This window comes from Aspergillus undulatus, assembly GCF_047715775.1.
Source record: "Aspergillus undulatus strain CBS 261.88 unplaced genomic scaffold BDV17scaffold_6, whole genome shotgun sequence".
Lineage (NCBI taxonomy): Eukaryota > Fungi > Ascomycota > Eurotiomycetes > Eurotiales > Aspergillaceae > Aspergillus > Aspergillus undulatus.
The window spans coordinates 609,434-633,157 of record NW_027396610.1 but is presented as its reverse complement, the minus strand read 5'-3'; the positions used below and the strand labels follow the sequence as shown (position 1 = coordinate 633,157).

Below are 23,724 nucleotides of genomic sequence, written 5' to 3'. Positions count from 1 at the left end.
GGGTTTAGGCAGAAAGTCTCCGCAGTTCCACTTTCAACTTTCCACGAGTTGGAAGCTTCAACTTCGACTTCTTCTCTGTGTTGACTCTTGTCTCGATCGTCCCGATCACCACTGGTCTATTCCCAGGTTGATTGATGTTGCGTCATTTAACCTCTCGCTAGCTTCGAATATGCCTTGACCTCGGATATTCAGGAGATGCGCGCCTCGCATTCAGACTCTTGTTCTATTCGCACCACACGTGCCTGATATCTACTCTAGAGTACGCAGTCAAAATGTGGTGGAACAAGGACCCAAACGCGAAGCTCCTCTTCAAGATTGACTTCTTCATCTTGTCCTTCTGCTGCGTCACCTACTTCTTCAACTACCTAGACCGCTCCAATTTGTCCAACGCCTATGTCTCGGGCATGAAGGAAGAGCTGGCGTTTGAAGGCAACCAGCTCAACGTCATCAACACAATCTTCACCGTCGGTTATATTCTCGGTCAGGTTCCTTCGAATCTGGCGCTCACCTACCTACCTCCGCGCCTCTTCTTTCCGAGCATGGTCCTTCTCTGGGGCAGTCTCACGATGGTGACAGCGGCAGTACACAGCCCACAGGGCATCATGGCCATTCGTTTCTTCCTGGGTCTGGCTGAGGCCAGTACCTTTTCAGGGACCCATTATATCCTAGGCTCGTGGTACACCGAGCGTGAACTAGGTAAAAGGAGCGGGATCTTTACAGCTAGCGGCCTTGCGGGGACAATGTTCGGAGGGTTCATCCAGACGGGTATACATTCGTCGCTAGATGGCGCATCTGGCTTGTCTGGCTGGCGGTGGCTCTTCATAGTAAGTCTACCGGACATGATCAATTCTGTGCATTTATCTTTGGAAATCAGACACTGACTTCCTAGATTGACGGACTGATTACCCTTCCAATCGCAATATATGGATTGTTTCTCTTCCCTGATACTCCCACAACTACTAGGGCGCCGTATTTGAGTCCATCTGAACGTGCCCTGGCTGCCTCGCGGCTGCCCAATGCCAACGCAGAGCGTGCTCCCATCAACCGAGCATTCTTGAAACAGCTTTTTGGCACCTGGTATTGGTGGGGCTTTGTCATTCTCTGGGTAATAGCAGGCGAGACAGAGTCCTTCTCGTCAAACACTCTTCTTCAACTTTATATGAAGGCACATCCTACGATCAAGTACTCGGTTTCTCAGCTCAACAATTATCCTACCGGGGTCCCTGCTGTGGGCATCGTGTCGACCCTGTTTTGGGCGACGCTTACTGATATTCTCGGCGGCAAACGATGGGTCGTTGGTTATTTCATCGCGATTACGGGAACAATAACTGCAATCCTTATTCTGACGAGGTTTGATTCAACTGCGACTGTTTTTGGTGCATACTACTGGGCAGGCGCAGTCTATGCATGCCAAGCAACCTTTTTCACATGGTGCAATGACGTAATGCGATCTCAAGACTCAAGACAACGCTCCGTCGTGATCGCCAGTATGAACTTGGGCAACAATGCAGTCAATGCTTGGTGGAGTATCCTATTCTATTCTGCTGACCTGGCACCACGGTTCACTCGTGGAATGTGGGCAATGATCGGTTGTTCAGTCGCACTAGCATTATGGACAACCGCAATACTAGTCCAAACTTCACGCGTGAGCAAGGCCATGCCTAGAATCCAGGCGCAGGAGATCCTGGCAGGTACGGTTGGACAGACTGAGAAGCCCGCGTGAGATCACTTGTTGTCCTTGTCCTTGTCAACTAGCCTCTCCTCAAAATCATCCTTGATTTCCTCCAATATCCTCACAATCCGCCTTCTGTTCTGTAACCCATGGGATTCACGCTGGATCCTGTCAGACTTATAGTACAGAAGACGCCAATCCAACTCGCCTGATCCTGGGACACGGTCCAGCTCGCCCTCAAGCATAAACTCGTAGATGAATCGTTGGCGCCAATAGCCATAGGGGACTCGAGTAGCCCAACGGGGAAACACCCACATGAGTCGTCGAGCTTGTCGGCTGTTCGTGAAGTAATCGAGAATACTCATGACCAATTCACCCGGTAAATCGACGCTCTGAGCGCGTCGCAGCCTCGGGCTTAGGCGCTTGTGTTCCTGACATGGGCGCTCGAGGGCTCTGTCTATCTCCTGTTCTTTACAAAACCTTTCTTTCTCTGCTTCAATGCTCGCCCAGATATCGGCGACCTTCAAGGGATCCCTCAATGCGAACTGCGTCTTGTTGCACTTCCAGTCTTGTGAATACTGTGCAATACGGACAGCATAGTCAGCCGAATCCAACCTCTCGGCAGTAGAGCTTTGTATCCAGGCCGTCTCGTCATTGTACAAGTTGTCAATAAGTGCCCGGTGTCTGCTATTCCAACCTCCGGCTGCATGGATTGCTGCAAGAAGCTTTGCCAAGTTCCTCTCGACCAGGGTCTCGTCGATGATACGAGTCAGCAGCCCCCAGCATCGCTCGTGCATCATATGGGAGACACCCACGCTGTCTCCGCTGTTGGATGGCTCTCCCATGGTCATCACGTACACGTTATCAAACCGCCGTTGCTGCTTATGTCGGACCGAGGCTAGGTCTTCTACCATCACGCATTCAGCTGTGTTCTTTGGGAGGACTAAATATGGCCGCACCGTGCCGACTCCAGTCAACACGCAGTCGCCACCCTCTTTCTCAACAACTAGGATCTCGTCAGTACCAGTAATAGCAGATTTGACAATCGGCAAATACGCACTCGCCCGTCCGAAGCATCGCCAATGCCAGGGAATCTTGAAATAGACGGTCGCCAAATCTGCTGGGCTTTGCTCCACGTGCCCCGTCTCTTCCAGAGAGGCTCTCCACTCGGGCCGCTCGTCACATATTCGTGGAATAGTATAATCCGATCCCAATGCACCATAGTCAACAGTGAAGTTGTCTCCGCATAGCGTGCAATACATGCTCCTCATTCGGTCAACTTGCGTTTGAGTCGCCATGCTGAAAATACGGGGCAAATGCGTGCATTTGAGAAATCATCTCCCAACGAAGGATCCCGTTTTTGTCCATTGCGTCGACGCCACCGGGCATTCTTTCCGTCAGACATTGAGATCCTATCAAATATGGTGTGAGATTGGAAGAAGATGCGACAGACTTTGATCGGAAGTAGCTTCCTAGCCCTTCAATTAAATTCACGATACACACCCAGACTACCGCCTATGGTGACTGGAGCGGCCCGAGGCCTGCGACCATGTATCGAGCAACACATGACAACCACTGGAACTTTAGAAGAGTCGTTGAGCTCTGACTAACGCGTACTTTTCCCTATTTTATCATCTTGTGGGCACAGGGTTAGCATTGCCAACTAAGCGTCGCCAAGAGCTGTCAACACAAAACGAGCAGACCATGGCCCAAGCGCATCAGCACATAGACAGGGAGTCTGGAGTCCGGAGTCTGGATGCAGAATCACCCCATGAAGAATGCACGGAAAATTGCAGTGCGGGGGACTTCCGACGATGCTCAGTAAGGAAGGGCTAACCCCTCGGCGACACCAGGCTTGACGGTCTTAGGCATAGAGGGTGAGGATATAACGCCGCTTGGACGCAGACTTGCCCTGGTTAATCCTAGCCTCAGCAAGCCGTTCTTCAACAGTCAAGAATGGCAGCTCTAGGCGCGTGTCTGATCCCGCTCTTGAAGAAGTCGACAGAATCAGGCATTATTTGCCGTCCCTGTCGACTCATGCTTCCAACGCTTAGCCTTAGCGTGGAGTCATTGTTCCCCCGCGTTCACTGGGGTGATCAAAAAGAGCCCATTCCCCAGACGAAAACTATTTACTTTCAGCATTGACATCTATGCGCAAGAACTGAATCATGGATCCCGTCGAATTGTCGCTCGCGACGAGCGCAAAAATTCCCTGTACAGAAACAGATGGCGACATGTCTTGGACAACCCTAAGATCATGCTCATCGCCTTGTTCGCCTCGTAAGTCGCCTAATCTGATACTGCTCCCACCCCTCCTCAATCTGAATAGCTTCGGTGGCTTCGAGTATGGTTACCAACAAGGTGTCCTCGGTCAATCCCTCGTCATGTACCGCTTCAAAGACAACTTCCCATCCGTGATCGAGTCGTCAAGCGCAACAGGTTGGTTGACGTCGGTGCTCCAGCTCGGCGGTATTGTCGGTTCCTTGTCCGCAGGTATTCTTGGAGAGATCTTCTCGAGAAAGTATACAATGTTTATGGCCTGCTGCTGGGTGGTCCTTGGCAGTTACCTTTACGTTGGTGCCACTTATCACAACCCTGCCCTCCTCTACGCTGCGCGCTTCTTTACTGGAGTTGGCGTCGGGACCTTTAGTGGCGTTGGGTATGTGGATTCTACCGAGTCATATCGTACCGCACTGACGAATCTGTTCCACCGGTTAGCCCCCTTTACAATGCTGAACTAGCGTCGTCAGAGCTGAGAGGGTTCCTGGTCTCCTTCTACCAATTCGCGACTATCCTCGGAATCATGCTGTCATTCTGGTGCGGCTACGGTAGCAACAACATCGGCGGCACTGAAGAAACCCAATCCAACCTCGCCTGGCAGCTACCGTCCATTATACAGGGTATCCCAGCCGCTATACTGATGCTCGGTATATGGTGGCTTCCGTTCTCACCAAGGTGGCTAGTCAAGAAGGGTCGCGACGAGGAAGCCCAAAAGACACTAGCCTACCTCCGCAAACTCCCTATCGATCATCCCCTGGTAGACGTCGAATACAAAGAGATCAAAGCCGAGACCCTATTCGAACAGCGCGCCTTCGCCAAAGCATTCCCTCATCTAGCGGAACGAGAAAAACAAAGCATTATCATGCGCGAACTCGCGCAATACTGGCATATTCTCCGCAAATGGGACGCCTTCAAGCGAGTCGCGACCGCCTGGCTCGTCATGTTCTTCCAGCAATGGTCCGGCATTGACGCGATCATCTATTACGCCTCCAACGTCTTCGAGGACCTAGGTTTGACGGGCGGTACAACCGCCCTTCTCGCGACCGGAGTGACGGGTGTCGTTTTCTTCGTCTCGACTCTCCCCGCTATGCTTATCATCGATAAGGTCGGCAGAAAACCCTTGCTCATAGCGGGCTCCATAGCAATGTGGACGGCCAAAAAGGCGATAGTTGAAACTTGACGAGCTTTTTTGGGATCTTTATGGTCATCCCGGCTATAATCGTTGCTAAGTTCCGACACGATTGGCCGTCTCATGCTGCTGGGGGATGGACTGCCGTCGTCTCTATCTGGCTGTATACGGGTTCGTTTGGCGCGACGTGGGGTCCTGTTAGTTGGACATTGGTCTCGGAGATCTTCCCCCTCTCTATTCGATCGAAAGGGGCGGCCTTTGGGGCGTCTAGTAACTGGGTGAGTTTTTGGCCTTTCCTCCCCGCTACGTTACCTATGTTGGGCCAGCGTCTAATCTCACCATGCCTATAGCTAAACAACTTCGCCGTCGCCTTCTTCGTCCCACCGGTAATTAAACCCCTTATTATTCAAGCCTATAATACTAATAATACATTTAGATGTTCGAAGCCTGGGCCTGGGGTACATACATCTTTTTCGCCGTCTTCCTGGCCGCCGGAATCGTCTGGGTGTGGTTCTGTCTCCCAGAGACCAAAGGCGCCACATTGGAAGAAATGGACCGGGTCTTTGGAAGTCGCACGGGCGAAGAAGATGCCATCATGCTCGCGCAGGCGCGCGCGGATGTTGGTCTTGATCATAGTACGGAGGAGATGGCTGAGAAGGCGGCACTGGAGGGGGAGCATGAGCATGTGGGTTCTCACTCCCGGAGGGCGGGGAGCGTGGCGAAGGCTTGAAGCAGACCTGGGATCTTTGACCGGGTCGAAAGTAGAGTCGAGCGGTTAGGGCATTGGTGGGATGAGGTGTGATGAGGTGGGTTGCCAACATGAGTGCACAAGGTTCCTCCAGTTATTACGGCATGTCAACGAGAATCATGAAGCAAGCGCTATTTATCGTATCCCGTCTACCAACTAGCACGACAAATAGGGGTCGTAGTTGATCAGGAATCAACGCATTGGCAGGGTTAGGTCTGCCACTGCATATCTCCCCTATGACTGGCTCACTCGTGTAACAGTCAGCACTTTGTCTGGATCAGCGCGCTCCAATGTACACTAGATACCCCATATACTGCAGGACTCAAGCGCGGTATACCATGAAGATTCTAGCCCTCGTGGGGGCCGTTTGTATAGTCGTCAAGCCTCACCGGTGTAAATGCCATGCCCGAATGATGTTTATCGTCTATATCCGGACTATCTCCACATCACGGCACCTATTTATCAACCCCATTCCCCAGGCCCAAGATACAACCTTAGATCCACCCCAGCATGTACTAGACACCACTCTCCTACACCACGACAACCTACCTAATAACCGGCACCTCGCGCGGCCTCGGCCTAACAATGACCGCGCAACTATCCAACTACCCCGAATCCGAAGTCGGTCTTGTCTTCGCTACACCCCGGCAGGAGCACACGCCTCAACTCGCTGACCTGTCTGCAAAGACGTCCGGACGAGTCGTGTCTATCCAGACGGACTCTGGTGACATGCAGAGCTTACGGGGTGTAGTGGAGACTGTTGAGCGGATTCTGAAGGAGAAGGGCAAAGGGGGACTCGATATCCTTGTTAACAATGCGGGGATCTCGCCGTTTACGATGGGGAAGATTGAGAACATGTATGTCATTTCGAGACAAAATGGAAGCACAAACCGACGGTAGTGTGCTAGGGACGGCAACGAACTCAACCACGTCTTCCACACGAACGTCACAACCACACATCTCGTAACGCGGGCATTCCTCCCGCTCCTCCGAAACGGAGACCGGAAAAGTAATCGCGAACATGTAAGGCCCAGCCAATCCTATCTCCATCACATTACGTACGAATACGCCCAGAAGAACAAAAGCTGACGCTGACAGAACCCATCCTGAATAGCTCAAGCACAGTCGGCTCCATCAGCCTAGCCCCAACATTCCATATGAGCCCGGCCTACTCCTACAAAGTCTCCAAGGCCGGGATGAACAGCTCACGGTGCAATACACGATTCAGCATGAAGAGGAAGGATTTACGGTTTTTGCTGTGAGACCTGGTGTAAGTGCCTCACGTTCTTTCTCCCTCCGCTGTATACAATGTCGCGAGTGCCGACGCCGACATGGACGGATAGTGGGTACGCACCGAGATGGACGGGGAGAGTGCGGACCTTCTTGTTGAGAACGAACGGGGCAAAGGAGGAACTTGGGTATGTCAAGGATGGTGGGAGGGAATTGAATGGGAGGTTTTTGAATATTCGGGCTGCGGGGTGGGAGGACGCTGAGGGGCCGAATCGGTATGATGGGGTGGATCCGCCGTGGTGAGACTATTATCTCAGATAGGATAGAGAAGAGGATCTAGAATAATAGACCAGAGACTGATGATATGATAGAGGCAGCCCTAATGTACATATTGCATTGACTGGGTATCTAGTATCGGTATGGGAAATGTCTATCGAAGCATAAATATCATGGCATCCCAATGCAACTTTCGCCTACCATGTGGTGTAGGAATCCTTGCCATTTTTGAGTCATAAATCATTAAATCCCTTGAGAGATCCATTTCAGCATCAAGAACAAGCAAGCTACGGCTGAGACGCCTTGCTGACAAACTCGGTAAGAGTCGGCCCAGATTCTGTGGTGCCAGGCTTCCAGGTCTGAGACAGAGTTGGCTGATTCTTAGCGGATGAGCCCGCCATCTCCGTACGAACCGCAGGATACGCCGAGACGGTCAATTCCTCACGGGACAGGCTGACCTTCATCTTCTTGGTTGGACCAGTCTGGTTGACGGAGAGGAGCTCCCCATGGTGAGGGAATGCGATCTCCCAGGGTAATTGCCCTGTACCTGTAGCAGTAGATTGCTGCGCGATAGCCGAAGTCACGCTGAGCATAAAGAAATGGGTGATGATTGAAGAGACTTCGTCTTGTAGTCCGACAGGATTTGGCGGCCGCACGTCGGGGAACTGTGGAAGGTTGACTGAGAGGTCGTAGAATGTGCCGAACGGCGGGGCGACAGGGTTCATTCGAATCCGGATCCGGAATGAGCTCTCGGGGCTGACAAGGGATCCTGAGAATGTTGACTCAAATGGAGCGAGGAAGACGCGGACTAGTGCCTCCACCTTTGCGACCATGTTGTTTGGTTGCAGCATGCCGATGGACGAGAATTGGGTGGTTTGGAAGTCACACTTGATACCAGCGGATTCAAGTACCTTGCGCAGATCACCCATGAATGTTTCTAGCCATTGGAGGTGTGATTTGTGTTGTAGGTACGCCATGATCGGCCGAAGAATGTGATACTCGGGAGTGGGTCGGCGTTTGGGTGCTAATGGGGGTGGAGGTTGTGTTCTTCGGCGAAGGTTCTGACGGTGGGCATAGGTAAGAAGAATACGAATAGAGTGAGCGATTGCATCCGCAAAGACATTCTCCTCGCTCGAAGCAGCTGCCTCTGGGTTATGATCCTGGTCCCAGTCTACCAGGTCCAACAAGATTTCTTGTTCTTCCGAGACGGGCACCCGTACAAGGTTTTGTCGAGTTGTCACACCCTGGGTACCTAGTATTCTCGCTTCTCGCATCACTTCGTAGAATAGCTCCTCCTCGAACACTGTATCGCGAGCTTGCAAAATGCGGCTTTCGATCGAATCGGCATCCTGCGGCGGGCGACAGACTTTGGAGCAGCCAACGATGTGATCCCCATGCTTGACTCTCACGCGGACACCTTGTGACTTTATAGGCACCAGTCCTTTGTCTAGAAACAAGCTTCCATCGTCATTCCTTCGTAGGGCAGCAAGGCCTCGATCGCGGAAAATGGGCGTAGCTGGCAACGTCAGATAAGAAATACGGCAACCGCAAGACAATCTTACCCTCCAGGAATCCATATTGTACACCAAGGGCTTGTCCCTCCCGCGGCAGCCTGCAGACCTTCCAGCCCTTCTCTTTGACGGCCAAGACCTCGTTCCAATACCTCGTCTCTGAATCGACCTCGGCTTCAAGTCTCGAACTCGCAATAAGAAGCTTGCTAGCAGCGGAGTTGAAATTCTGTAAGCGCCATCCTCTCGCTACCGAGTTGATGTCTTTCAAGGTCGAATCCGGTTTGGGTGATGGGTTGACGACTTCAGCGTTGAGTGTCCCGAGGGGCACAGCCGTCTTCAAGAATGGGGACATTGACATTTCAGCCTGGCGGGGATTGTGCTTCGAGAGGAGTAGGGAGACAAAATCCAAGGCAAAAGAGGCCTCCATATGAGCCTGCCTACAAAGGGTAAGCATCTAATCGTGACAAACGAACGACCGCAGCTTACATGGCGAACTGAATGATCTCCGCACGGCGCTTGTACAGCTGATCCCTTCGCTCCGACGTGTCCAGGTCTGTTGAATTTTTATCGAGTTCATCTTCCTCCTCCCACGGATCTTTGTGTTTGTCCTCCTCAATCTTCTCCCGCAAAAGTGACTCGGTGAGGTCCCGGAAAGAGCCCCATTGCGCGTTGATCTGGGCGATGTCGCGGGGTAACGCATCGGGACGGTCGCGCTTTTCGATAACGGGGCGAAGCGGAAGGCTGAAGGAGTCTGTCATAATGAGATGAGCCACTCTGCGACGAGTGGCCCCATGAGTCGAGTTGGCAGTTCAGGTGCTTGTCGGCGAGTCGGAGCACGTCTGAAGCTTGGAGGAGCTCCAACCAAGCACGGAGGCACGTGATCAAGGATATTTCACGTGATCTAAATATCGCCGACCTCAGCAGGATGGAGAAGGGGAAGCATAGGTTACCCTACTAATGTGGTCCGTTGTCCATCAGTTACAAGTGTTTGGCGGGTCCGACCATGGTCGATGTCACGATCAGTTTACGGAATTGTCTCCTGAGCGTAGTACTATGTGCTCCATATAGACGACTGTCTGAAGATATATATTGGGCACTAGCGACTTACCTGGCATCGCTGCTACAACCCCCGGAAACAAGGAACTTTTCAATCAAACTATATAACTGGTAGATTAAAGCATCATGCCATATTTGCAGCGATATGGGAGCGAACAACTAATCCCGAAGTATGCAATCGGCAGCCAATCAAGGCGTCACATGGGCAGTCAAGCCCTGGGTAGGCTGCCCTAGAGAGTTGCGCACGTGACAGTTGTCTGCACTATTCCAGAAGAGGTAGCGGTGGGGCGACTCGGTGACATCAGCAGATCCTCGGCGGCGGGGATGCGGTGCTCTATACAACCCGTGGCATGCTCCTTCCGGCCAGATTAAAAGGCTGAATTGGTCCAGACTGGAGCGGCAGCTCATAAATACTGACCCTTGAACATTTATCTGACTGACTGTCATCCAACGACATAAAAGGTATTGTCAACAGCTTGAACGTCAAGCAGTGACGTACCTTACCCGCAGCCCGCTTTTTCTCACCGGAACCCCCACCAACCCACCAAGTCGACTCTCTTCACGATCACTCTTTCGTCACTGCTCTCTCTCTCTCTCTCCCATTTATCCGACCCCTCGCTGTGTCGCCTCACCCTCCCTCTCACTCGACGCAGCTGCCACTTTTCGTCCTGGAGATTGAACTGTCGCACTCGCCGTGATGAATCCCGCAAGCCCCCCAACTCAACCTCCCTCTCCCAAGCGACGCCGCATCGGTGTCCTCACGTCCGGAGGAGATGCCCCCGGTATGAACGGAGCTGTGCGGGCCGTCGTCCGCATGGCCATCCACTCCGACTGCGAAGCCTATGCTGTTTACGAAGGTTATGAAGGTCTGGTGGAAGGCGGAGACATGATCAGACAGCTACACTGGGAGGATGTTCGTGGATGGCTCTCCCAGGGTGGTACATTGATTGGATCCGCCCGCTGCTTATCATTCCGCGAGAGGCCCGGTCGCCTTCGCGCTGCTAAGAACATGATTCTGCGCGGAATTGACGCCTTGGTCGTCTGCGGTGGTGACGGTAGTTTGACCGGTGCCGACGTCTTCCGCTCCGAATGGCCCGGCCTGTTGGAGGAATTGGTGAAGACGAAAGAATTGACTGCAGAGCAGGTCAAGCCGTACACTGTTCTGAACATTGTCGGTCTCGTGGGATCTATTGATAACGACATGTCCGGCACAGACGCCACCATCGGATGCTACTCATCATTAACCCGGATTTGTAACGCTGTCGATGATGTTTTCGACACTGCTTTCTCTCACCAAAGAGGTTTCGTTATTGAGGTCATGGGCCGACACTGCGGTTGGCTTGCCCTGATGGCCGCCATCAGCACCGGTGCTGACTGGCTCTTTATCCCCGAGATGCCCCCGAAAGACGGCTGGGAGGACGTCATGTGTGAAAACATCACAAAGGTAGGAAATCAAACTCTGATTAGCCACCTAAGACTAATATTCACAGAACCGAAACGAGCGCGGCAAGCGCCGAACGATCGTTATCATTGCCGAAGGAGCGCAGGACCGTCATCTCAACAAGATCACGAGCGATAGAGTCAAGGACATTCTCACTGAGCGCCTCGGTCTAGACACTCGAACCACAATTCTCGGACACACCCAAAGAGGAGGAGCTGCTTGTGCGTACGACCGTCAGCTGTCGACTTTGCAGGGTGTGGAAGCTGTCCGCGCCGTGTTGGACATGACCCCCGAGTCTCCTTCGCCGGTCATCACAGTCCGCGAGAACAAGATCTTGCGCACCCCGTTGATGGACGCTGTCAAGGCGACGCAGGAAGTCACATCACACATCAAGAATCGCGACTTTGCGCGTGCGATGGAACTGCGCGATTCCGAATTCAAGGAGTACCACTATGCCTACCTCAACACGGCCCAGCCTGACCACCCGAAGCTCAACCTGCCCAAGGAAAAGGTATGCGGAACTACAAACAGACTAAACAACTTACTAACCCTCTGCAGAGAATGAGAATCGCCATCGTTCACGTCGGTGCCCCGGCAGGAGGCATGAACCAGGCGACCCGCGCCGCCGTCGCCTACTGCCTCACCCGCGGCCACACCCCGATCGCCATCCACAACGGCTTCCCCGGCCTAATCCGGCACCACGCCGACGACCCTATCAGCTCAGTCCGCGAAGTCAAATGGCAAGAAACAGACCCCTGGGTGAACGAAGGTGGCTCCGACATCGGCACAAACCGCGGCCTCCCCTCAGAAGACTACGACACAACCGCCAAATGTTTCGAGAAGCACAAGTTCGACGCCCTCTTCGTCGTCGGCGGCTTCGAGGCGTTCACGGCCGTCTCCCAGCTCCGCCAGGCTCGCGACAAATACGACGCCTTCAAAATCCCTATGGTCGTCCTCCCCGCTACCATCTCCAACAACGTCCCAGGCACCGAGTACTCCCTGGGAAGCGACACCTGCCTCAACGCCCTGATAGACTTCTGCGACTGCATCCGGCAATCCGCCTCCTCGTCCCGCCGCCGCGTCTTCGTCATCGAAACCCAGGGCGGTAAATCCGGGTACATCGCTACGACCGCCGGTCTCGCCGTCGGCGCCGTAGCAGTCTATATCCCCGAAGAAGGAATCGACATCAAAATGCTTGCCCGGGACATCGACTTCCTGCGCGACAACTTCGCGCGCGACAAGGGCGCCAACCGCGCGGGAAAAATCATCATGCGCAACGAGTCCACGTCCTCAACATACACGACCCAAGTCATCGCCGACATGATCAAGGAAGAAGCCAAAGGAAGATTCGAGTCCCGCGCCGCAGTCCCCGGCCACTTCCAGCAGGGTGGGAAGCCCAGTCCCATGGACCGGATCCGCGCCCTGCGGATGGCGATCAAGTGTCTTATGCACTTGGAATCTTACTCTGGTAAGAGCAAGGACGAGATTGCAGCGGATGAGATGTCGGCGACTGTTATCGGGATCAAGGGGTCCCAGGTTCTGTTCAGTGTTATGGGTGGGGAGGCTGGACTGGAGAAGGTCGAGACGGATTGGGCGAGGCGGAGGCCCAAGGCGGAGTTCTGGTTGCAGTTGCAGGATACGGTGAATATCTTGAGTGGTCGGGCTGGGGCGAAGCAGACTTGGTCTTGTTATGAGGATGATGGTCAGGTTAGGGCCCAGTCACCTTCTGCGAGACGGGGGAGGTCGCCGTTGGATGCTTAACTGGGCCATAACAGACTGGGAGGAGTGTAACAAATACAGATAGCACTGGGGTTTGTCTTTTTGGAAAGCAGCTCATCCCCTCTTATGATAACATGTAGTGAATGAAATGGTTTGAACGCTTTTGACAATCTATTTACACTGACGCTATATAATAACAATCCGTACTTTGATTAACGGCTCAAAGTTGGCTAAGAATTCGCTTGCCTACTGGGCAGAGCTAGGAAGAGGAAATGCATAATTGGCACACAACGCAGATTGAATTCACTGGCAGATCCCTGCCGAGTGTATATGACCATCGCGATCGCTTGAAGATGGCACCCAATCACGGCAAAGACTCCTTGAGACTGTCCAATTCATCCAGGAGCTGCACCGTCTCAGCCGGACTGGCGATCCAGGCCGTCGTCGAGGCTAGCCGAGCCTGCACCAGTTAGCATGGCTCCAAAAAGGACAATAAGATACGTACCTTGAAGTCGTTAGCACCGGCAGATAAAAACTGATCACCAACGTGCAGGGTTCGCGCAGGGTCAATGCCGCCAAAGTACTGCTGGCAAGCACGCACACCCCACGATTTATCGCCGATGTCAACAAAGACATCATTTCCACCTGGTTGACCGAGCAATATTAGCATACAGGGTTGGTCAGATTCTGGTTTCTTGCGCTTCCTGGAGCGAAATTCACGGATAGAGTGGCAGACGAAAAAGGGGGAGCAACCATTGAATGCGCAAAAGGGTAGCCGTGATGCGACTTGGGACCTTTCAACCGTGTTCTGAACGACCAAAACGGTTTCTTCGAGTTGTTCGCGGAAGAGACGCCCCTTGCTCTGCGGGTATACCCCGACCGCACGGTCCTTTCGAAGTATCGAGACGGGTAGATCAAGATTCGCCACGCAGGCGCGGAGCGAGGCTTCGGCGATGTTGAGCAGTTCTTTGATATCATCCTCTTTCCATGTCGCCATCTCGCCGATCAGCCACTGCTCACGCGGAACGTAAGCCAGCCTATGCGGAGAAGAAGCGTCGTATTTGAAGAGATAATTACTCTCGCCGCCCATGACAATTAGGGCGGATCGTTGCTCATCTGTGAGGCTAGAAGAATCGTGTACCACGTCAAGAAGACCTTTCAATCGTTCGTAATACTTGGCCTCTTCAGTGTAGCCAGCGGCGGTAACGATACCGACCTTGATGTTCTGTTGAAGAAGGCGGATTATCCGCTCGATGACGGGGTTGTCGGCGTTCAGGTTCTCACCATCATCGTATAAAGTGACGTCTCCATCAAAGGTGACGAGTTCCAGGCCTTTGGTGTAGAGTAAGCCGAGGATTTGAGCAGAGTTGAGGACCAAACGGACATCATTGAACGAAGGAGCCACAAAACGACGTCTACTTATGTGTCTAATTTGGTCCTGATATTTAAACGCCTCAGTAAGGTAGAGTTTGGTGAAAAAAGTGCCAACTGTCGGCACGAGAAGCTTTAGCTTTGAATTCCCAGCGGCGTGGCTTGACTCATGCTCAACTGTCGAAGTCAGTATCACGGCGGACATGGACAAATGGGTTGATGAGAGTACTGTGATCATTCAATAGACGCTCCACGTCTCGGAAGATTTCTGCGTAACGCTGGTGAGTATCGAGGGCGACTTCGGCGAGCCTGCTGGTATCTTCTTGCTGCCACAGGTGGACGGCTGTGGGCTGAGAGTGCAGGACAAATGGAACGGCCAGAAGGGCCTGTAGCCGTTAGACAGTGAACACAGTAGTTTCACAGTCACGGACCTTAATCCATTCAATCTAGACACTCGGGTTAGCTTGGCACATTGCAAAATTGCACGGAGCTGTGGTACCAATTGGTCTCGACGGTGAGACTGCGAATGCGTTAGCGGAGGATATTGCCATTGGCAGGACATGTGGGCGTACCTTGAGGGCATCTGCATTTGTTAGCTTTGGCCAAGGCGATGAAGGAGAGACTCACATTCAACGCGATAGCGGGTAGTCATGGTGGGGTAAATAGGGAGGCCGATAAATGAACAAGCGAGTGAATTATATTAGATAGTTATTGAAGAAGTTGTAAACAAGGAAGAGAAGAAGAGGAGATAAAGGTGAAGGAGAAGCAGAAGAATGCTGCATGAAGAGCTCCTTCCTGCCGTCGTACAAGCTTCCTCGCTGCTGCATTCTGATTGGATGAATAATGGTGCCTGAGGCAGCAAGAGGGAGCGGGCCTTGTCAGCTGACTGGCTTACGTTCAAAAGGGGACTAGCGCTGTCGCGGCACGGCGAGCTCCGGAGTGCCTGATTGCTGCCTGACACACACGGCAACAAGGCAGCTACCCCAAGTTGGGGTAATGGCGGGGGAACTATACAGACCACAGTCTCTTCAATAACCACCACCACGACAATGTTACCCAGGTTACTACTTCAACACCTGCATATATCAGCAAGAAAAATTACACCTACAATTACCATCCGTACCAAATCCACCATGAGCCGCAAGTACCCCCTCGCCAAACCACCCGGCCACAAGCCCCCAATGGAAAGATGGAAGCTCGAGTTCGACAGCCCTACAACCATCCACACCACATACATCGGTGTCCAGAGACACGGCTCTACCTCTGACTCCTTACTAGCCTATACTAAAGCCATAGACATCACCCAAGCCAGTCTCGACAGTGCAAAGACCACGTCCGAGAAATTCACATTCATCGAAGGCGACGACGCTCCAGAGTCGACAACTTGGGTATGCTATCACACATCCCGAGACCCTACATCAGGTCCCGGCCATGGTCTGCATCTTCGAAGCATCTATGAAGCCCTGGGCAAGCCAAGCACAATCGGCCTCTGGAAAGAATCATTCAGCACGCCAACGTCCCGCCTGGAGACAAACTACTCGGGTCTCGACTACCTCCCGGGCCTCGCTCAACTCCCAAGCACAAGGTCAAATCCAGTTGCCCATACACTAACAGCCTACTGGGGTGCAGCCCGGGACCGGATACCGGAATCGGCGAGCGACTTATTCTCCTTGCCATCGGCAGACGAAGACCCCATATCTATATCTATCTCGAATTCCGCGTCCAAACAACGCAGCCTGGGACGATATGTCCACGGGACAAACAACCTCGATAACATTGTGCACATCCGCTCGGGCCAATTCTGGGAAAACTGCACCGATGCAGAACGCCAAGCGTACGAGGAAAATCTCGAGCCTGCCCTCCGCGAGGGCCTCCGATATGTCTGGAATAACCGCTCTGAGTCTGGGGCGTTGGGGCTACGCTTCCTCCGCAATAGCCGCAGCACTTACGCCCGCACCCCAATTACCCCCAGCCCATCCTCCCACGAAGATGAACTCCCTAATCTGGTAAAAGAAACCAGCGCCGCCGGTTTCTTCCGGAACCTCTCTGACCTGGAGCGCTGGGCCAAGGGACACCCGTCCCACCACGCAATCTTCAATGGCGCAATCAAGCACGCGAGACGGTTTGGGGCGGAGAGGAAGATGAGGACTTGGCATGAGGTTTCTGTGCTGAAGAGGGGGGAGGTATGCTTTGAGTATTTGAATTGTGTGCCTGAGACAGGGGTTGTGCGATTTTGTGAGTTGGAGGGGAGTGAGGTGTAGTATCAAGGGTGTGTCGTTGTATAGCAAGAGGAAGTAGAGCAGCCAGGCCACGGTCAGTTAGAAGATGGGATAGAAGGGTATGTAGTACGTAAGAGAAGACAGACACTTGTCGCTCATGGTGGGTTAGGAGGTGGTTAAAAGAGAAATCGATAGTAGTCATAACATGTACCCTTATTCTATTCATACTCACCGTTTCATCAAGCATGGCATGGAATGCGCAGGCAATTGTCTGCGTATCTATATACATCCACGACACCAAAATCACCAACATAAGTCATCCCAGCCCATATCATACTCATAAACTTAACCCATTCTATATATACATAGCCCATCCAATCTAAACCCTCTCCACCCTCTCGCCCCCGGCCTTCTCCTCATCAAGGTTACTCCTCGCCTGCACAGCAGCAATCTCACGTTCCTCCCCAACCTTCTCCTCAACCAAATCCCTCCTCTCCGCATCCCGATTCCCAAACAACCCAATCTTATACCAGGGCAACTGAAACAGTTGATCCATACTCTCCAACGTCCTCCCGGCCGTCTCCGGGATAGAAAAGAACACCCAAAGCCCACCCAGAATCGTAACAGCCGCAAAACACCAAAACGTCCCCTTGGGATCGATCCCCCCTTGCGCGGTGGGGAGAAGCATATTCGGCACGGCGCGCGAATTGCCGTATTGGTTTGCGAAGTGCAGTGTCATTGCCGTTGAGGTTGCGAGGGCACGGATACGCAGGGGAAAGAGTTCCGCGGTGAGGAGGTACTGCATTGAGTTCCACCCCAGGGCCCAGCCTACGCCAGAAATATAAATCATAGCGACGGCGCCGCGGGATGGGCCCTTGAGGTTTGAGGGGAGGATGTAGGAGTCGTCGACGCCGAGTTGCGGGACGGCGGTTAGGAAACCGGCGATGTAGATCATTGAGATTGCTTGGAGGGTTATTCCGATGAGGAGGGCGCGCTTGCGGCCGATGACGTCGACGAGGAAGAGCGCGCAGACGACTGCCGCGACGAGTTTGACGATACCAAAGACGGCCGTAACAAGGAGCCCCTCTTCGCTACCGGAAATACCAAGCAGGGAGAAGAGTTGTGGCGCATAGACTGTGATCGAACCCGCGCCGGACCACTGAGATAAAATCTGCACGCCTGTGGCGAGGTAGAACCTGTACAGGTTCGAGGAGACGAGGAAGGATTCCTTGAGGATGCCGAGCCAGCCGAGGCCCATGGTTGCTTCCATTTCGTGCTCGTGCGAGGACCTGATTGCGGTTATTTCGTCGACGACGTAGGGGTGGTCTTCTGGGAGACCGCGGATCTTGGCGAGGTTGTGGAGGGCTTGTTCGTATTTGTTGCGTTTGACGAGGTAGCGGGGGGATTCGATTTGGAAGAAGGAGAGGAGGAAGATTATGCCTGCGAACATGATGTGGAGGCTTGTTGGGACTGTGAAGCATATTTGTTAGGGCTTTGTTGTGATATGATGAGGGCGGGGATGGACTCACCCAGCCACCGGTCATGTGTGTTATCGCCCATGTGGACCTCGCAGCCGTAGTTTGCAAAGTAGGCCAGGACAATACCAAGGTAGACACAGCCTGTGAAGACGCAGGTGCAGAGACCTCGAACAGCAACGGGTGCCTGCATCAGTTAGTTAGGCCAGTGATCCTGGTATATTGAGTATGTCAATGCAGGAGGGCAACATACAATTTCTGCGAGGTATACAGGGCCAACGACAACAGTAGCACCAACACCAAGGCCAGCAATCAGTCGACCAGCGTAGACCATACCACTGAGAGATGTTAGGATACAGCAAACGGTAAAGGATGAACAGACGTACAGATTCCCACCATGCCCCATGAAAATCGCAATGCCCAGAATCCAAACCATGCAAAGACCCCTCGCAGTCCAAAGTCGTCCAAGCCGATCACAAGCAAGGAAAGCCCTAGACAACCATGAAAAATCAGCACAACCTCTCTCCAACGACCCTCCTCGCTCCCAACACGATCAACAAAGAATAAAAAAAGTAAAACATACACAAGCGCCCCCCCAATACTCCCGAGTTGAACCATAGCCGTAACATTCGCGCGGATATTCGTCTGCTCGACCTCCGAGTAACTGTCAAAGTCGATCGTGCGCTGGAAGTCCACGGAGTCAAAGGCACCGGTGATCAAGCCCTCATCGACACCCCGGGCAGCGCCCATGAGGCCGAACGAGAGCACCGCGAACCATAGCTTCCAGTTGTAGACTTCTTTGGGGGCGTCGCCGCGGTTGAGGCGGAAGACGTTTAGGGGTTGTTTGGGGCCGCCGGCCATTTTGGCCTTTGGATTTGGCAATGGCGGGAGAAGAAAAGAGGAATTGAGGGGAGAGAGAGAAGAGGGAGAGAGGAGATAAGGAACTGGCCAGTCAAAGGTAGGAGAAGAAAAAGGAGGAGGAGGAGGGGAGATTGAGAAAAGGTAAGGTAGTCTAGTCAGCCCGAATCTGAACAACCCCCTCGAGGAGCGTGGGACAGACGTCTTTATACCTTGCCGGCCTCGGTCCAAATCCCAACCTCAGCTCAAGCAGACTCTCACGTCAAGTTTCGAGACAAAATTGACTAATGCCAATCACGTTGAACGTCTCCAACTCCGATACCCTATCCGTGTAGACAGTCAGAACAGGACAGGACAGAACGGGTCACATCCGCCACACCGGAGACAGAAAAAGTCTCAAAGAACGAAAAAGCTAAGTACTAGCCCACCCAGCTAGCTAGCAGCTGACAACTCACGATGCAGATGCAGCGTAACATCGGAGATAACAGACCCAGTCAGTCGATTCCAGTCCGCAATTCCCCCAGTCCCAGTCTCCAGTCCTGTCCCCATTCTTCTACCCCAGTCCAACCGAAAAAGACATCAGACCCAATCAACCCCGAACAAAAGATCAGTCCACCCTCGGAAGTTGTCCGTCATACCAAGTATTCCGGAGAAGGCTTGCTGCGGGGACAGGGTTAGCCGTCCTGGAGGAACGCCATCAGAAACTGGAAGCGTATCATTGGTCTGAGAACCGGAAGGGCGGAGAAAGAGATCAGCGTGGCGGTCATTGTTATCAGCGTGGGGTTGGAGAGCAAATCAAATCAAATGGGGGTGAAGGTCGGAGATGAACCGAGGCCGAGGTTAGCCCATGGTTGGCTTTTTGTCACTAAAGAGGGTGAGTTTTGGTGAGTAACATAAACTGCCCAGGTCTTTAAAAGATGGGATGGAGTCGATATCGATATTCTCTGGGGTGCAGACCCTGGAGAAGCCTAGGAATGCAGCCTTGCGAAGATCCGTCTGGGCGATTCTTGTCATGTCGGTTACTCCGGACTTGGCGAGGCTTGCCTCTTCTTAGGGTTTAGTGGCGGAGGGGGGGATGACAGAAAATCCCTGGTACGGAGGTTTACAGAGCACTGCTGTGTTACACATAACTCGTCTTGCATTGCTATCGTACTAATGGACATGGTCATGAATAGGTAAGACAGCTAAGGCCGCCACTTGAACGCCGGGTTGCGCCAATCGAGATCCTGGATCTGCTGCTGCGACAGCCCAGACAACGCTTGATCTACGTCCGTCTGCTCGCGCTTCTTATTATCCCAGTTCATCCAGGCCCAGAGCAACGCGCTGAGGATCAAACACATGCTCGAGGTCGCCAGGTTTAGCCCGTTCCCGATATGGTAATCCGGCGAGTCGAGTTGCAAGAATGACCATGTCGAGATCAGCCCTCCGATGTTACCGAACATGACGGTCGTGCCAATTGCAGCACTTCGCGCTGTGTCGGAGATCGTGTTATTGGAGCTATGCGCATTACACAAAGCTCCGAAAGCGAATGCACCACTCGCGATCAGGAAGGTCGCGCCGTACCGCGTCATCGCGTCCGAGGTCGCGAGGAACATGATATACCCGGTCATCATGAGAGGAGGCCCAGCGATAAAGAAGGGCATGCGGATGTCATAGCGCCAGCTAAGGAAGGGAAACAAGACGGTGAAGAAGGCGCCCACGACATACGGCGGGACAGTGTGCAGCTGCTGACTGACGACAGTGGCATTGGGGTAGATGGTGCGGACAATGGTCGGAGCGAAGAATGCCAGGCCCTGCACGGTGATGTTGTTGAGAAGGAAGATGAAGGACGTCGCCAGGGTGACAGGGCTGAAGATCCCGCGCAGCAGCTTCTTTGAGTCGATCTTGTCGAGGACCTCTGTGGTGGCAACACGCTCCGACTTGAGTCGCGCAATCGCCAGGTCCTTTTCTTCTTGGCTGAGCCAGCGCGCGGTTTCTGGACGGTCGGTGAGGGTGAGAAAGGCTGCGATTCCGAGCGCAATGGTCACCACGCCTTCAATCGCAAAGATCATACGCCAGGTGTGAAGGCTGCCGAAGTTGTCTAGAGTGAGGATGGCAGAGGCAAGCAGACCTCCAAAGGCGCCCGCAAGAGGTGCCATCACAATGTAAAGCGACAACCGGAAGGCCAGCTCGCTGCGCCGATACCATCTCGACAGACTGTATGGTCAGCTTTGCTCCCATCAGGGCAATTGAGGCCAGACTGACTAGTATGCAATACCCGGCATCATGCCCGCTTCGAAGATGCCTAGCACAAACCGAACTCCCGAGGCCTCTGCCATCGTATCGACAAACGCGGTTGCAACAGAGGAGACACCGAAGAGAAGAGTGCTCAGGGGGAGGAACCAGCCCGGACCCATCCATTTGCAACAAAGGTTGCACGGAATCTCGAAGATGATATACGAGATATAAAAGACGCTGAGGACGGAGTTATAATCGTTGCCAGTCATGTTCAAATCGGTGTCGAAGCCGGCGAGGCGCGCATTGCCTATAAAAATAAGGGCACGGTCAGTCACGAGACAAGAATCTTCAGCATTGACAACCTACCAATATTCGCACGGTCAATAAAGCAAAACAAGTACAGCAAGGACACGGTCGGAAGGAGGTAAAAGTCCATCTTCCATCTCAGCCGAGACTCTGCCTTCTTGTCGAACTCGAACAGCGCCCGTCCATACTGGTCTGTCGCTGCCAGCCCATGGCCCGCAAACTCATGGGTCGCAAGGTCCTCCTTCAAATTCTCCTGATGGCCAGTCATGGCCTTTCCGTCTACGCCACCCGTTCCTTGTTCGGTCGCCATGCTTGCGGAGGTGAATTGCGACGGAAGAAATCTCCGGTGGAAGACTGTGGACAGCTGAGATAGGAGCCAACCACGTCCTTTATAGAGGCAAGCTTCGGATGCAGTTTGTGTCGGAATTACCGATTCAGATCGTAGAGAAGCCTCGGAAGGGACGAGCTTCACGAAGAACAGTCTGGGGTATCCGGTCTGGGCGTTGTGGGGTGAAGCAAGTGGCTTGGAAGAGCAGTCTGGATCTGCCAGGCCGGGAATTGGCGAGCAATCCACGGCATATAGTCTGGAGGAAAATATTCCGGTCTCCACGAGACAAAGAGGAGAAGGATCCCGTGGCTTGGGAGTCCAGAGTAAGCGACTGGTGTTGGTTGAAATGCGATAAGGAGTGACCGAGGAGGGTCAGGGGGCAGTAGTGCTTTGCGTTTTCACCTTACTTGTAGCACGTACAGACGTAATCCTCAACCAAACCCCCTCTTATCTCGGGGTAGCTTCGCGTCTACGACCAATTTGAAAGGCTCTGAGTTTGAGAGCAGACGCTGAGACTGGCAGCTCCAACGGAGAAACTTGGCGCTCAACAATTTCTGCATTGGGCACGTTTCCCGGATGATGCTGGCCAGGGAGAACTCTTGGCCAGCTGCCAAGGGAGGCCATTTTGCTGGATAACTGGCTGGACCACACTAGAGTCAGCCACTGGATCCTGGAACCAATCGAGAGTTGGCCAAACTGTCAGCAATCCGCATCTCGTCGATGAAGCTTTGGGACTGGTGAGACCCAAGAGGATAAGCTTCAGGTTGAGAAAGCACTGCACAATAAAGAGGCGAGGTGCTCAACGATGATAGCTGTACATCATCGGCCCCATAGTAGGGAATGCATGCATATCCCTAGGACCCAGGGAAGGGACAAAAAGGCCGGGGGAGAGCCAAGAGAGCCAGGATGCGCTAAAGCTCCCCCGCATTGTCATCCCCGCATTCAGGTGGCCACTGTGGGGCCCTAGAAGAGCACTGTCTGTGGAGAGTCCCTTCATGTGATAATCTTCAAACTCACAGACGGCACCGTCCCGTGGAAAGCCTTAGTGAGAAGGATGAAAAGTGGGAGTCTGGGGAGCCCTGCCCTTTGTGGAGATATCAATTGTGGCAGGAGCGGTAGAGGAAGGAACCTCCGGAGAGGCTTTTGGTAAGAACAATCACATCAAGCGAGCTAGCTGATTTGCTAAGATTTGCTATCCCAACATCAACTCTTAGTTACTTCGTTTTTGTCCAATGTACATACATCTACCAAGACGAGCATCTCTTAGCAGACCCAAACCAGCGTCATCACGAGTCATGGGAGAAGAAGGCCGGGACAACATCTACCGAGCCCCTACCACTACATTGCCGCGATTTTCTGCCAGTCAAGACCAGGACTGCGCCCAGAGCCTGCCGTGGCACTTGGCCTGGGCAGTCTTGCATCATCACTCAAGACGGGACGCTCCCGTCGTCTGCGCGTCGGAAGAGCTATCGGAATCGGAAGCTCTAGCCACGTCGTACTTCATTGACAGTATCGCTGAACGGACAATGTTTGCGATTATCAATATCCAAAAATGTAAATCGGATGTCTACTTCTTTTCCCACCACTTTGCCGAGAAGTTCAAACCGGATACTCAAGAAAGCAAAAGTTGTATGGAGAGGTTAAGTGGCGCTGTTGGAGTGCCGTTGACCATAAAGTAGGGAAGAGCTCAATAGGTAGATGGGACTCTCAAGTCTCCTCGAGCCTCCATGGCCGTTCGACTAATGCGAATGGCAGCTCATTAAAAAACTAACTGCAATTTCAGAATTTGAACCATATCGTTCCTAGCAGATTCTGCTCCGTAGCAGTGCTTGAGCAGCTATCCCTATGGAGCCACCATTTCCCGATGGCAATGGTTGCTCTTCAGAAA

The 23,724-nt window shown here is 53.0% G+C and overlaps 10 protein-coding genes across 10 annotated transcripts; 5 read left to right on the top strand and 5 right to left on the bottom strand.

The window, feature by feature from the left end:
* Positions 1-60: 60 nt before the first annotated feature.
* Positions 61-2,077, top strand: BDV17DRAFT_197814 (putative MFS pantothenate transporter). The gene is made up of 2 exons (XM_073755214.1): positions 61-824; positions 890-2,077. The coding sequence occupies exons 1-2, from the start codon at positions 273-275 to the stop codon at positions 1,721-1,723; spliced, it is 1,386 nt and encodes a 461-aa protein (XP_073619355.1). The 5' UTR covers positions 61-272; the 3' UTR covers positions 1,724-2,077.
* Positions 1,412-3,549, bottom strand: BDV17DRAFT_197821 (uncharacterized protein). The gene is made up of 2 exons (XM_073755215.1): positions 2,733-3,549; positions 1,412-2,678 (listed from the first exon to the last, which is right to left on the bottom strand). Exons 1-2 carry the CDS (start codon positions 2,968-2,970, stop codon positions 1,726-1,728), a joined length of 1,191 nt encoding a protein of 396 aa, XP_073619354.1. The 5' UTR covers positions 2,971-3,549; the 3' UTR covers positions 1,412-1,725.
* A 291-nt stretch (positions 3,550-3,840) lies between these two features.
* Positions 3,841-5,811, top strand: BDV17DRAFT_279673 (sugar porter family MFS transporter; the record flags this gene model as incomplete). The annotated part of the gene is made up of 6 exons (XM_073759752.1): positions 3,841-3,857; positions 3,893-3,952; positions 4,002-4,331; positions 4,391-5,098; positions 5,137-5,359; positions 5,518-5,811. 6 exons carry the CDS (start codon positions 3,841-3,843, stop codon positions 5,809-5,811), a joined length of 1,632 nt encoding a protein of 543 aa, XP_073619353.1.
* Positions 5,812-6,414: 603 nt separating this feature from the next.
* On the top strand, positions 6,415-7,362 carry BDV17DRAFT_288028 (uncharacterized protein; the record flags this gene model as incomplete). The annotated part of the gene is made up of 4 exons (XM_073761298.1): positions 6,415-6,686; positions 6,738-6,838; positions 6,928-7,087; positions 7,173-7,362. 4 exons carry the CDS (start codon positions 6,415-6,417, stop codon positions 7,360-7,362), a joined length of 723 nt encoding a protein of 240 aa, XP_073619352.1.
* Positions 7,363-7,417: 55 nt separating this feature from the next.
* Positions 7,418-9,955, bottom strand: BDV17DRAFT_254627 (mediator of RNA polymerase II transcription subunit 17). The gene is made up of 3 exons (XM_073756799.1): positions 9,333-9,955; positions 8,898-9,283; positions 7,418-8,851 (listed from the first exon to the last, which is right to left on the bottom strand). The coding sequence occupies exons 1-3, from the start codon at positions 9,602-9,604 to the stop codon at positions 7,623-7,625; spliced, it is 1,887 nt and encodes a 628-aa protein (XP_073619351.1). The 5' UTR covers positions 9,605-9,955; the 3' UTR covers positions 7,418-7,622.
* Positions 9,956-10,474: 519 nt separating this feature from the next.
* Positions 10,475-13,212, top strand: BDV17DRAFT_197736 (ATP-dependent 6-phosphofructokinase). Its single transcript, XM_073755213.1, has 3 exons — positions 10,475-11,346; positions 11,393-11,854; positions 11,902-13,212. The coding sequence occupies exons 1-3, from the start codon at positions 10,600-10,602 to the stop codon at positions 13,102-13,104; spliced, it is 2,412 nt and encodes an 803-aa protein (XP_073619350.1). The 5' UTR covers positions 10,475-10,599; the 3' UTR covers positions 13,105-13,212.
* Positions 13,213-13,216: 4 nt separating this feature from the next.
* On the bottom strand, positions 13,217-15,153 carry isn1 (IMP 5'-nucleotidase ISN1). Its single transcript, XM_073756798.1, has 7 exons — positions 15,061-15,153; positions 15,006-15,016; positions 14,933-14,953; positions 14,865-14,879; positions 14,663-14,819; positions 13,568-14,610; positions 13,217-13,522 (listed from the first exon to the last, which is right to left on the bottom strand). The coding sequence occupies exons 1-7, from the start codon at positions 15,083-15,085 to the stop codon at positions 13,427-13,429; spliced, it is 1,368 nt and encodes a 455-aa protein (XP_073619349.1). The 5' UTR covers positions 15,086-15,153; the 3' UTR covers positions 13,217-13,426.
* A 413-nt stretch (positions 15,154-15,566) lies between these two features.
* On the top strand, positions 15,567-16,694 carry BDV17DRAFT_288024 (phenylacetaldoxime dehydratase family protein; the record flags this gene model as incomplete). The annotated part of the gene is made up of 1 exon (XM_073761297.1): positions 15,567-16,694. One exon carries the CDS (start codon positions 15,567-15,569, stop codon positions 16,692-16,694), a length of 1,128 nt encoding a protein of 375 aa, XP_073619348.1.
* Positions 16,695-16,930: 236 nt separating this feature from the next.
* On the bottom strand, positions 16,931-19,129 carry BDV17DRAFT_254619 (putative MFS quinate transporter). Its single transcript, XM_073756797.1, has 5 exons — positions 18,711-19,129; positions 18,514-18,618; positions 18,381-18,465; positions 18,182-18,314; positions 16,931-18,122 (listed from the first exon to the last, which is right to left on the bottom strand). Exons 1-5 carry the CDS (start codon positions 18,986-18,988, stop codon positions 17,032-17,034), a joined length of 1,692 nt encoding a protein of 563 aa, XP_073619347.1. The 5' UTR covers positions 18,989-19,129; the 3' UTR covers positions 16,931-17,031.
* A 936-nt stretch (positions 19,130-20,065) lies between these two features.
* BDV17DRAFT_300652 (putative MFS transporter) lies at positions 20,066-22,284 on the bottom strand. Its single transcript, XM_073764101.1, has 3 exons — positions 21,569-22,284; positions 21,230-21,509; positions 20,066-21,181 (listed from the first exon to the last, which is right to left on the bottom strand). Exons 1-3 carry the CDS (start codon positions 21,816-21,818, stop codon positions 20,170-20,172), a joined length of 1,542 nt encoding a protein of 513 aa, XP_073619346.1. The 5' UTR covers positions 21,819-22,284; the 3' UTR covers positions 20,066-20,169.
* Between the last annotated feature and the right edge of the window lie 1,440 nt (positions 22,285-23,724).

Coding starts and splice junctions, on each gene's coding strand:
- BDV17DRAFT_197814 (XM_073755214.1), top strand. CDS start 273: ATGTGGTGGAACAAGGACCCAAACGCGAAGCTCCTCTTCAAGATTGAC. Junction 825..889: donor GCTGGCGGTGGCTCTTCATA/GTAAGTCTACCG, acceptor CTGACTTCCTAG/ATTGACGGACTGATTACCCT.
- BDV17DRAFT_197736 (XM_073755213.1), top strand. CDS start 10,600: ATGAATCCCGCAAGCCCCCCAACTCAACCTCCCTCTCCCAAGCGACGC. Junction 11,347..11,392: donor TGTGTGAAAACATCACAAAG/GTAGGAAATCAA, acceptor TAATATTCACAG/AACCGAAACGAGCGCGGCAA. Junction 11,855..11,901: donor TCAACCTGCCCAAGGAAAAG/GTATGCGGAACT, acceptor AACCCTCTGCAG/AGAATGAGAATCGCCATCGT.
- BDV17DRAFT_197821 (XM_073755215.1), bottom strand. CDS start 2,970: ATGGCGACTCAAACGCAAGTTGACCGAATGAGGAGCATGTATTGCACG. Junction 2,679..2,732: donor GCGATGCTTCGGACGGGCGA/GTGCGTATTTGC, acceptor ACGAGATCCTAG/TTGTTGAGAAAGAGGGTGGC.
- BDV17DRAFT_254627 (XM_073756799.1), bottom strand. CDS start 9,604: ATGACAGACTCCTTCAGCCTTCCGCTTCGCCCCGTTATCGAAAAGCGC. Junction 9,284..9,332: donor GAGATCATTCAGTTCGCCAT/GTAAGCTGCGGT, acceptor TACCCTTTGTAG/GCAGGCTCATATGGAGGCCT. Junction 8,852..8,897: donor ACAATATGGATTCCTGGAGG/GTAAGATTGTCT, acceptor TGACGTTGCCAG/CTACGCCCATTTTCCGCGAT.
- BDV17DRAFT_254619 (XM_073756797.1), bottom strand. CDS start 18,988: ATGGCCGGCGGCCCCAAACAACCCCTAAACGTCTTCCGCCTCAACCGC. Junction 18,466..18,513: donor ATGGGGCATGGTGGGAATCT/GTACGTCTGTTC, acceptor AACATCTCTCAG/TGGTATGGTCTACGCTGGTC. Junction 18,123..18,181: donor CACACATGACCGGTGGCTGG/GTGAGTCCATCC, acceptor TATGCTTCACAG/TCCCAACAAGCCTCCACATC.
- BDV17DRAFT_300652 (XM_073764101.1), bottom strand. CDS start 21,818: ATGGCGACCGAACAAGGAACGGGTGGCGTAGACGGAAAGGCCATGACT. Junction 21,510..21,568: donor TATTGACCGTGCGAATATTG/GTAGGTTGTCAA, acceptor TTATTTTTATAG/GCAATGCGCGCCTCGCCGGC. Junction 21,182..21,229: donor ATGCCGGGTATTGCATACTA/GTCAGTCTGGCC, acceptor CTGACCATACAG/TCTGTCGAGATGGTATCGGC.
- isn1 (XM_073756798.1), bottom strand. CDS start 15,085: ATGACTACCCGCTATCGCGTTGAAT. Junction 14,611..14,662: donor GCGTCTATTGAATGATCACA/GTACTCTCATCA, acceptor TGACTTCGACAG/TTGAGCATGAGTCAAGCCAC. Junction 13,523..13,567: donor CCGGTGCTAACGACTTCAAG/GTACGTATCTTA, acceptor TAACTGGTGCAG/GCTCGGCTAGCCTCGACGAC.